The sequence below is a fragment of the Betta splendens genome, chromosome 22 (genome assembly GCF_900634795.4).
Source record: "Betta splendens chromosome 22, fBetSpl5.4, whole genome shotgun sequence".
Classification (NCBI taxonomy): Eukaryota; Metazoa; Chordata; class Actinopteri; order Anabantiformes; family Osphronemidae; genus Betta; species Betta splendens.
Genome location: NC_040900.2, coordinates 7,326,553 through 7,336,530, shown reverse-complemented (window position 1 = coordinate 7,336,530; position 9,978 = coordinate 7,326,553). Strand labels below are relative to the sequence as shown.

At 50.3% G+C, this 9,978-nt stretch overlaps 1 protein-coding gene across 3 annotated transcripts in view; it reads right to left on the bottom strand.

The window, feature by feature from the left end:
* Nucleotides 1-281: 281 nt before the first annotated feature.
* The window catches only part of LOC114848193 (glutamate receptor ionotropic, NMDA 3B-like), a 47,876-nt gene continuing 38,179 nt past the window's right edge, over nt 282-9,978 (bottom strand). For all 3 annotated transcript variants that reach the window (XM_029138486.3, XM_029138489.3, XM_029138487.3), the window contains exons 9-12: nt 5,274-5,425; nt 4,144-4,308; nt 3,145-3,212; nt 282-2,668 (exon numbers count right to left, since the gene is read on the bottom strand). In XM_029138486.3, coding sequence (XP_028994319.1) covers nt 1,738-2,668; nt 3,145-3,212; nt 4,144-4,308; nt 5,274-5,425 — 1,316 coding nt within the window. In that variant the 3' untranslated portion in view covers nt 282-1,737. The remainder of the gene's footprint in view (nt 2,669-3,144; nt 3,213-4,143; nt 4,309-5,273; nt 5,426-9,978) is intronic.

Sequence of the window (9,978 nt, the reverse complement as noted above, 5' to 3'; positions counted from 1 at the left end):
AAATCTCCTGCAGGTGTCACCCAGCCACTCTATATTCATCAGCTCAGGTGCCGGTTCAAGTGCCGCTGTGTGGCAGAAAGCTGTTATTACATGACCTCTCACAAGGAGGAGGAGTCCTTGAAGCTCCTTGAAAAACCTGGCACTCGTTTCACAAACCACCCGCTCCTACACGCTGTCGTGTTGCACTTAATTTGAACTGGGCCTGTGTTTAAACATGACTGAGGGCTGACCTCTTAACACGCGATCAGCTGATGCGTCAAATAGGGGCAAATGCAAGTAAATAAGTATAGAAATGTTTATTTCAAAACATTAGAATGGTAACCAATGATAAAATTCAGTAATATGCTGATACATCATAGAAGGGGTAAATTAAAAAGTATTTCTTTAAATACCAAGAACCACGAGCTCTTCCGCAATAAACTTTTAAAATATTTTCCTCAGACACCATGGCATGTGAACACGACCACTCCACAGCAAGGTTTGAAACGTTTACATGTGCATCAGTACCATCGTTAAGCTTCCTCCGAGGCCCGTGGGCCGAGTATCACAGTGCGCCCAGCTGACACCGCATTATAAAGCCGGGCTGCTCTCATAAAAGGCCTTATTTCCCCAGATCCTCTAAAGCTTTATGAGAGACAGAACGGGACAAAGGGCGGCTCCAGTTTGCCGTCGCAGTTTCAATTGCTGTAATTAGTTTTAATGGAACAAACTCCACAAACTCGCCTCCGTAGATACAGGACACGGGGATGCAGCGCCCTCTGGTGGTGAAGGAGGCCTAGTGCAACCAGCGTCTAAACAACCGTGTCTTCGCATGAAGCGTTAAATTATTATTACTTTTAGTCACAGAACGAACAGAAAATAATATTTTTTAGCTTCCTGACTGGGTGAATTCGTGCTCAGTTCAGCCACAGAGTATGAATTATTGCCAGACGTAATATTGGGTGTTTGGTGGATAGATTTTTGTGTAAATGCATGGAGGCGTGTTTACCACAATCCAAGCAGGCACACAACTGTCTTAAGCCGTATGAATTATTTGATCGTCCCATCAGAGTTTGAGATTGTAATTTTACTGATCCGGCGACGCCGCGGTCTGAAGGACGACACCGACACACACAAAACAAGGTGCTCTCAGTAATTCAGCGCAGCACCTCCATAAAGCCGGGACAGACCATAAAACAAGTGGAAAACGTGGCAGCAGATGCCAGAATCTCCCGACTGACATTTCCTGGTAGAGAAGAAGTAAAAAAGAAACATGAAAACGCATTTTTAACTAAATGTCCATAAATAATAGAACGGACACAAGGTAAGAATGAGGAAATGAGTCTAACTGAACAGCAGGTAGCGTGGGATGGAAAAGCGATTCTTATACATATAACGATCACTTAAAACAACCCCAGATGAAAATTACCATCTCAAAGTTTGTCAGTCGTCGTTTCACTATTATATGTTTTTTGTTTTAGTCCATAGATTTTAAGATTAGGTCTCGTCCAAGAGGCCTCAGTTTGTGCATAAGACAGTTGTCATTGCTGCTTCCTCTGATGGAGCACGATGTGATTTCTGGCGCAGAGCTTTTTCTTTTTTAAATCAGCTATGAGGTTGCAGTTAAAGGTTTTTAGTGGCGATAAATCTGGATGTGAAAATTATTAGGTTGCAGTAAGTAACGGTGTGAGTTGACGTATTGATTTGCAGCGAGCGTCCCACAAACGTGACCCGTTCACTGAGGCTTTTCCCTCTGAGTCAAGTCCCGCTGCTCACGCCCGACGCGTTGGCTTTTGTCCTCTCCAAAGTGTTGAGTGCTCGCGATAAGTTCGCCTTCTGTCTGTCCAGGCTGGAAGTGTTCCGTGACGGGACGGTGCCGGCGCCCGGCTGGCCGACCCGACTTCGCTCCAAACTGGTGGAGGTGCGCGAGGGGACAGTCCTGTCCTCGCTGCCGGGGTTAACGGGCCGGATTTGGTTGGTTCGGCCTCGGTCCAAGCTGCTGAAGGCGCCCAACTGGCCCGGCTGGCTGGGCCTGCCTGTCTGTTCATTATTCAGGGTCTGCAGCGGGCTGGTCCTGTCTCTCTCGGCCAGTTTGGACTGAGCGGAGCTGCTCCTGTCCGTGTTAATGGTCTGTACGCTCTGTCTGTCCCGCTCCAGGCTGGCGTCCCGGCGGGTGAGTCTGCTCCTCTCTCGCTCCAGGCTGGTCTGGATCTCGGCCCTCCTGGCCAGCGCCTCCCTCAGCTGGGAGCGGAACAGCTCGATCTTCCCCTGCAGCTCCTGGAGCTCCCCCTCCCAGAGGCTGGTCTGCGCGGCCCGGTCGCCGATGGGCGAGAGCACCAGGCCGGCGGAGGCCAGCGCCGCCGCCGGCCCGCCGTTGGCGTGGAGGCTGATCTGCGAGGGGGAGGCGAAGCTCCCCAGGCCGCCCAGCCCCAGGCCTCCCAGGCCGAGGCCGGGCCGGCCCACCATGCCGGGCCGGCCCCGCACCGAGGCGGTGTGCGTGCGCAGGCGGTAGCTGTGCAGGGTCTCCAGGTCAAAGTGCACGCGCCGCTCCTTGGGCTCGTGGGACGGCGAGGAGCTGCTGGTGTCGCCGGCCGTGGTGGACGCGGGCAGGGACGTGGGGGGAGACGGGGGAGGGGGCTGATGCTGCTTCCTGTGGAGGGTGCAGTTCTCCGAGATGCAGGAGGAGGGACTGGCGAGAGAGGGAGAAAAAAGGCAAGAGTGAGCGCTTCACGTGGAGACAACAGGGCCCAGAAACGGCAAAATCACATTTAGACTCTCAATAAATCTCGACTGGAGGGATTAAGAAGCGCCGACTAAGCTGCGATAACAACATCGAATCACACTCTAGCAAATATGAAGCTAATGCCAGCAGCTGGTAGCTTAGCACTTAACTGGAAATGAGGGGAAATTGCTGGCCTGGCGCTGTCCCTCCTGCCAGCACATCTAAAGCACACTAATTAGAACACTACATCTCGTCAAACTATCGCCCAAAGAACCTTAATTAAATTGAGGTACTTTCCAAACTGGAGGCAGAATATTCCTCCTCTAACCAGGAGGAGAAATTGAAATGGCTGGTATTTAATTAAATGTGTTGGGGGTGGGGGATCATTGGCTCATCTGATCATTCTGACACATGTGGCTCCCTGTCGCCGTCTTGGGCTTTACTTTTGGTCGAGGCCGCTCATCTCCTTGCCCACGTCCTGGTACGTGGTGTGGAGGGCCCGGTGGATCTTCTGCAAGCACAGACCAACACGCATCAGCTCATCAGCTCCAGGACAAGCGTCAAAACTGGGTTTTATTTACACAAATCGACCCGCAGAGCACCTGGGAGCACTTCTCATCGCGTTTGAATGGTCTAATGTAACGAGAGGGAAACTTGTGAAACTTGGGAGCGTTTGCCGGCGTACGTGCGCCCGGTTTGCACCCAAACGCACACAGATGCAGCAGCGCCGGCTCGCGACGGGGACGATCCCGCGGGGACCGGCGCAGATGTCATCCACTCAGATAGCTCTGCTGGTTACGTGATGAATGCTCCGGGCTGCCCGGGAGTCGGTGCCCTTTCGGAGCCGGAGCGGCAAACAAACGCGCCTCGTATTGATATTCACACCGCTCCGTCTATTATTCATTCAGAACTATGGCCGGTGGCGCCTCATTTGGTGACGGCTGGGTTTTCATAAAAACAAAAAGAAAAAAAAAAAAAACACAGCGTGACCTTTCAAACCTCCATTTGTGGGCTGCTTCGGTGCATGTCGTCACACGCGGCGCTCACCAAACCGCGCTAATTCTCCCACGACCTCATTGCACAATAAGCTTGTGCGGAGCTTAATTCATCGCAGCCTGTTAGTAATGTTATCGTTGCAGCTTTGAAGCACTCTCAGTTGGAAACTTTTTACTAAATTAACTAATTAATTTGAATGTTAATTTCCAAAGCACAATTAAAACATGGATGTTAATTAATAAAGTACTTCACAGGCCTTAATGAGCACATTTAACACACCTTGAAGTCAAACAATAACTTAAATACATCTCATTATATGTAAAACGTGCCACATTGGCGACTGTTATGAGCGTCCAACAGTAGAGGGCGCAAGCGACCCGTAAAATAAAAGGAGACGCCGGGGTTTGAGGATGTGCCGTATCACCCACCGCCGTGCGTCCGCTCACCTGGCTGGTGTGCAGCCAGTACTGCAGCGTGTTGGCGCGCCGGAGCCGAGGGAGGACCAGGTGATAGAAGGTGTGTTCCCCCGCCAAGGTCAGCAGGGCGCCGCCCACGCCCATGCACAGCAGCACGAAGAGGCCCGAGAAGTGCTGGATGCCCATCTGCAGAGTCTGACGGGAGGAGACGAGTGGAGGTGGAGGATTTACATTTGCACAGTCACGCCTTAGGTCCCCTTTTTGTATCAATACAGTTGATATTCTGCCGTTGTATGGTCGGACTGAAGGACAGAATTAAAGAGGAGTCCAACAGGTTTGAGGAAGGACAGATTGTGAAATAGAACAAGGAGCTGACGGTTGAAGCGAAACAGAGTAATAGGACACACATAAAAAACTCAAGAGGAGTTTGTTCCCATGTGATTCACTCATATCCACTCTGACTTAATGTCTCTCTGAGGCTTTCAAAGGCCCGGAGGAAGTCGGAGAGGCAGAGGTGAGCCTTTCCAAAGCTCTCTAATCATCTTCTCTCCACCCAACTCATTTTGGCATTGCCTCTGATGGTCAATTAGCCCCACGCTGACTCAACAAATCCATCAGTGACAACGCTGCCCTCCTTTTGCTCCCAATCCAGAGGGCAAGTCTGCCCACAGTCAGACGGGAGCCCTCTCTCCAGGCGTCACATGGCTGAATAGTAATAACATCCTCACGCTGGGTCCAACCAAAGGTTCTCATTTTCCTCGGCGGAAACCTCCCGACTGTAATTTTTCCCATAACACAATTCAACTTTGAAGTGCGATTTAAAATGAGCTGGACAAAGAGACCCGAGTAGCCTTTTTCCCGCTCACAGGCGAGTCCCGCGCCTTTGAAAAGGAGTGAAACGAAAAAGGAGGGCGAGAACTGGAAGCGCTCGCTGGGACGCAAGGAGACACAAAAACAGTATCGACACCCAGACGCTACGTGCCTGTCAGCGCGGTGAGGTCAGTCAACAGGCCCGTGTGTGTGTGTGTGTGTGTGTGTGTGTGAGGCCAGGAGGCAGTGCTGTCCTTGTCCCAGAGGGAGAATCATTTATAAGAGTGCAGACACTGGAAGGCTTCCCTCTACACACACGACACAGTCACACTCCTGCGCCCATGACTTACCTCAGTGACGGCGAAGACTCGCTTCCCACAGGGCACAACCTTATACCATTTGTCATGCAGCATGTCCATGAAGCCGTCCGACTTGTAGCGGCTGACGAACTCGGACACGTTGCGGGTTAGCGGGGACCCCTGGGGCAGGCCTATGCCGTAGCCTGAGAGGAGACACACACACACACACACACACACACACACACACACACACACACACACACACACACACACACACACACACACACACACACACACACAGGTGAATGCATACACACATACAGTAGGTAACTAGAGTCGTGGCTTGTGGCTTTACAGGCTCAGTGTTTTCAGCCTGTGCAAATAAAGTGTTGGGGGCTTTTTCTGGGTTTCCATCCGTGCGGGGACGTGTTCACATCCTGCATTAGATTAAAGTCAGACTTATCTGTCCCCCTGTATTATTGTCCATCATCGACGCATTACTCATATGAAAGCGGACGGTTTCGGGACAGAGGCTGGAACATGAGCGGAGCCTCATTACATCCAGTCTGTGATGAGAGCAGCTTTTTGTTGCTCGCACTCGCGGCTCGTGAGGAGGGAAACCGCTCCACCTGATACTCATTTTCATTCCGGGGCCCCTCCAGCTGTCAGATCAGGCCGTTTCCTGCCTAATATCAAACCGCCTGATCCCGGCTTATTCTCTGCGTTGAGGAGGGATCAAGTCTGACTCTGCTCTCTACACTCTCCTCAGTGGATGGGATGCAAATAAAGTCGTCCTTTACCTGCCTGAGCTGCTCCATTTCTTTTTGTTGCAGCCCCGCGACTTCGCCAGGCTTGTGATGATTTATTAGCGTGCTGCGCGTAAATAAGAATACAACACGGGAGCAACAGTGTAGAACTTTTTAACAGAAAGTGAAGATTTAGCTGCAGAAATGTCAGAGTCGTGTTTTTTTATTCCTCAGTTTTCGTCATATTTCCTTCCAGCGTCAGCCTCAATGAGGGTTACCAGCGCGCTTTATTATTTTAATTCCTCCAGACTTGACTCCGTTTCTGTCAGCGAGGTCCCCTGGAGCTCGTCTGAAGAATATTAAAACGTACACGACAGATCATCAGTTCAGCCATCAGCTCGTAATATGTTTCATTGTATTGTCACAGACACTTTTATGACACGTTTCGCGAATATTGGGAGAGAAAACCTTTTCTTTTTCCCCAGCTGTTGTCACGACGAGGGCCGATTTCATTAAAAAGGGAAAAAAAAAAATCAGGCAGGCAGTATGAAGAATAATTGGACACCCTACCTCTGACCTCATTACGAAACCCATCAGTGTTGGTGTGTGAGGCGGCTTCCCTCCCTCCGGTTACAGCCATGAAACCCAGTTTTGACGACGGCTAGTTACACTAAATTTGCACACGTTGACATTAAGGTTCTTCAGTGAATATTGTTCCAATATTGTTGAAATGTGGGAGGCTGCACCAACGTTATTATATTAAGAAAACCACGGCAAATCAGCAATTTTTACCAGTCCAGCGTCTTAAATGGATGCAAACAGCGACGCTGGTTTGTAAAGTTGTACTTTTTGAGTCGGCGCCGCTTCATAAAACCCACAGCTGCAGCCGTTGGTCACTTTGTGATGGTTTCAGCCGCATAAAGGTGCGTCGTTAAACGGGAGCACAATTCAAGCTCATTTCCAGGTGCCACAGATGGATTTAACAGAGGCGCGCGCTCCGTTCGTGCGGGCGGCGATGCAGATCATTATTACAGTAATTAAGCATTCATCTGTGCTCCATTTGCGGGAACGGTTTCATCATAACGCGATCGGCATCGGGTTCCTCGTTCAACTCTTGTAAAGGTTTTCAAAAACACAACAGAATGAGTAGTAATGGAAGCAGACACGGCAGTAAAGCAACCTGTAGTTACTGCAATAAAATTATACAACTACTGGAGGATTTCCTTCTCCCGCTGGAGTTAATCGCTTTAATTAGCACAACGGCAAATTCATATATCTGCAGAAGCGTCCTCCTGCCTTGCTTTGACGACGGAATAGAATGGATGTGCCCCCCAGCTTGGCGTCAGACCCCCTCGGGGGCCTATTGCTCCGCTTCCGGCCTCCCGGGGCTCCGCTTCATTCCAGATACGGTGGCGCCAACAGCGCTTTCTGAAGGTGTGATTGTCTGGGACCCGGCAGGTGTTTGCGTGACGCTCGTCGAGGTGCTTCCTGCCCCACGGAGGCTGCGTCAGCCCCCCCCCCCCCCTCATCCAGACTCCCTCCCCCTCCCAGGTCACGTCTCCCCCACCGTCTCCCCCTCAGTCAGCTCTCTGCTTATCTCTGTCATCCCTTCACGTTCGCTCCATTTCTGTTTCACTTCATTCTTCACTTTATCTCCCCGGCTGCTCTGCGAGTCCATTGCTTTGTCTCCCCGCGCTGCAGACAGACAGCATTTCTTTTTGTCATCAGCCGTCTGTATCTCCATCCTCGTTTTTTACAGCGCTCAGTCAAACAGTGGAATGCAAGTGGGCAGCCACTTGTCATTTGTTTTGATTCTTTCCCCTGCAGACATCCGCGTTTTCCATCACACGCCTCGGTCCCAACGCTGTCACTCAAATCCCCCACACACCAATTCACTCACAGACGCCCGGGCGCCGGCTTTACTTCCAAAGTTCTTTGCGGCACAGAGGTTTGTAAAAAAATGTATTCCGTTATAATGAAAGCACAGATCAAGGCTGGATTTGTTTGGGAAAATAGGAGCTTATGAACCTCCGTAAGCTGAAAATTAAAGTCTACTACTTTGCTGCACTTATTGTTGTTTACAGTCAAACTTTCAGGTAGTAGTTGAAATAGTCGGCAAGACAACGAAACATGCATCAGGTTAGAAAAAAAAACTAAAATAGCAAAGAAAAAATGAATCCGTATCTACAAGCAAGTGTCCAATCAACCCGACTGCATAACAGCGACCCGTGACCCCAGGACCTTCCAGCGGTGAGGAGCTGCTGCTGAGCACCGCCTCCGTCCTCAGAACACAGGGGCAACACTGTCTATTATACTGTACTTATATGTGCAGATTTCAAGCAAATGTGTTTGTCCTATTAGTTGAACACAGAGTAGGGCGGCACGGGCTGAACCACTGTTAGAACTGTTGTTTACACAGTAAATATCCATTAGAGTTGGCAAACGGGTAAAATAATCGGGTAAACAACTTCATAGTCTGATGAATTTATTAAAAATTGTCCAGCTTTGGCAGCCCTCATGTCTATTTATATTAGTCCCGCAGATAAGGCCACAAATTTACGGCAACTGATAATTAGTTTCATTATCAATTAAACTGCTGATGATTTGCTTGATTAATTAGTCTGTGTAAAGTAGCGGAGAATAAAAAAAGAAACCATCCCGTATGACTTCTACAGGCAGCCTAACTCCCAAGACGTGCAGCAGACTATCAGAGAAAACCCTCGATAAGCTGCAATTAGGGAACGCTCGTGAATGCAGGGCAGGAAGAAATGACTTCAAATAATTAACAGCTTATCGAAATGTTTAGCAATTTAACTAACAGCACAGTTTGGGTTTCATCCGTGTGTTCTGTAGTGTGTTTACATGTGTGCGTGTTCGCTCTAGCATAAGCTCCTCCACACGCGGGTGAGGGTGAGGGGAGGTGAGCTGCCCCGACCAGCATCGGTCTCCTCCCTGTTCTCACGTCGTTTTGATCTTCAGACGTGCTCGCCCCCGAGCGGGCCGAGGAACACACACACACACACACACACACACACACACACACACACACACACACACACACACACACACACACACACACACACACATAGAAATAAGCAGCGTGTTCAGTGGCAGTGTTATTAATGGGGTGCGTCTTGGCTGTCGTAAACATCTCCAAACAGCACTCGGCAGAAGTGGGCACCAGGCGACGCCCTCACCCTTCTCTCTCTCTCTCTCTCTCTTTCTCTCTCTCTCTTAAGCAGCCTTAAGATTTCGGCGGTGCACCTCGCCTGCAGCAACTCCGCGCTCCCAATTCCTCCATCCCTCTGTATCCTCTGACCACAAACCATTATATAAATCCTGCCTGCATCCTCATATGGACACACACACACATACACACACACACTTTCTCTCTTTGCCCCCCCCCCCCCCCCCCCCCCCCACTCCATCTGCTTGGGGTGAAGGTTTGTCTTGATTAGGGGACTCTGTTGGCCGGCTCTTTTATCACTTGCTGTGCAGAAAGGCAGTGGCCAAATGAAAGCCCTCTATCTCCTTCTCGCGCTCCACTCCTACCTCCCTCACACACGTGTGTATGTGAGTGAGGGGGGGTCCTATTTACTTATTTCATCTGCGACTCTGTCTTTCTCTGTTTCACCCCCGTTCACCATCTCCAGTCTCCTCCCCCGTGTGTTCCTCCTCGCTCGCGCTTCCTGTCTGGGCCATTTCCTGCCCGCGCTTCCTCTGCCATTCGGGCTTATTGAGTTATTCACTTACATCCCATGCATCCTCACGCAGGCTGTGACAACGTGCCAGATAAAGGTGCGACCGTAAGACAGCGCGCCTTCTCCGGCTGCCTCGTCATGTAGACAATGAATCAAGTCTTCATCAAATTGCCCGGCGCTATACCAATGAGATTTGCCTTCTCATCCTCATAATCATGAGTAATGCCACAGGGATGTCTCCTGGCACATTCTCGCTTATGCAGTGCAGGCACTATATCATCTCCGGCAAACAACAGCGAGCGGGGACTG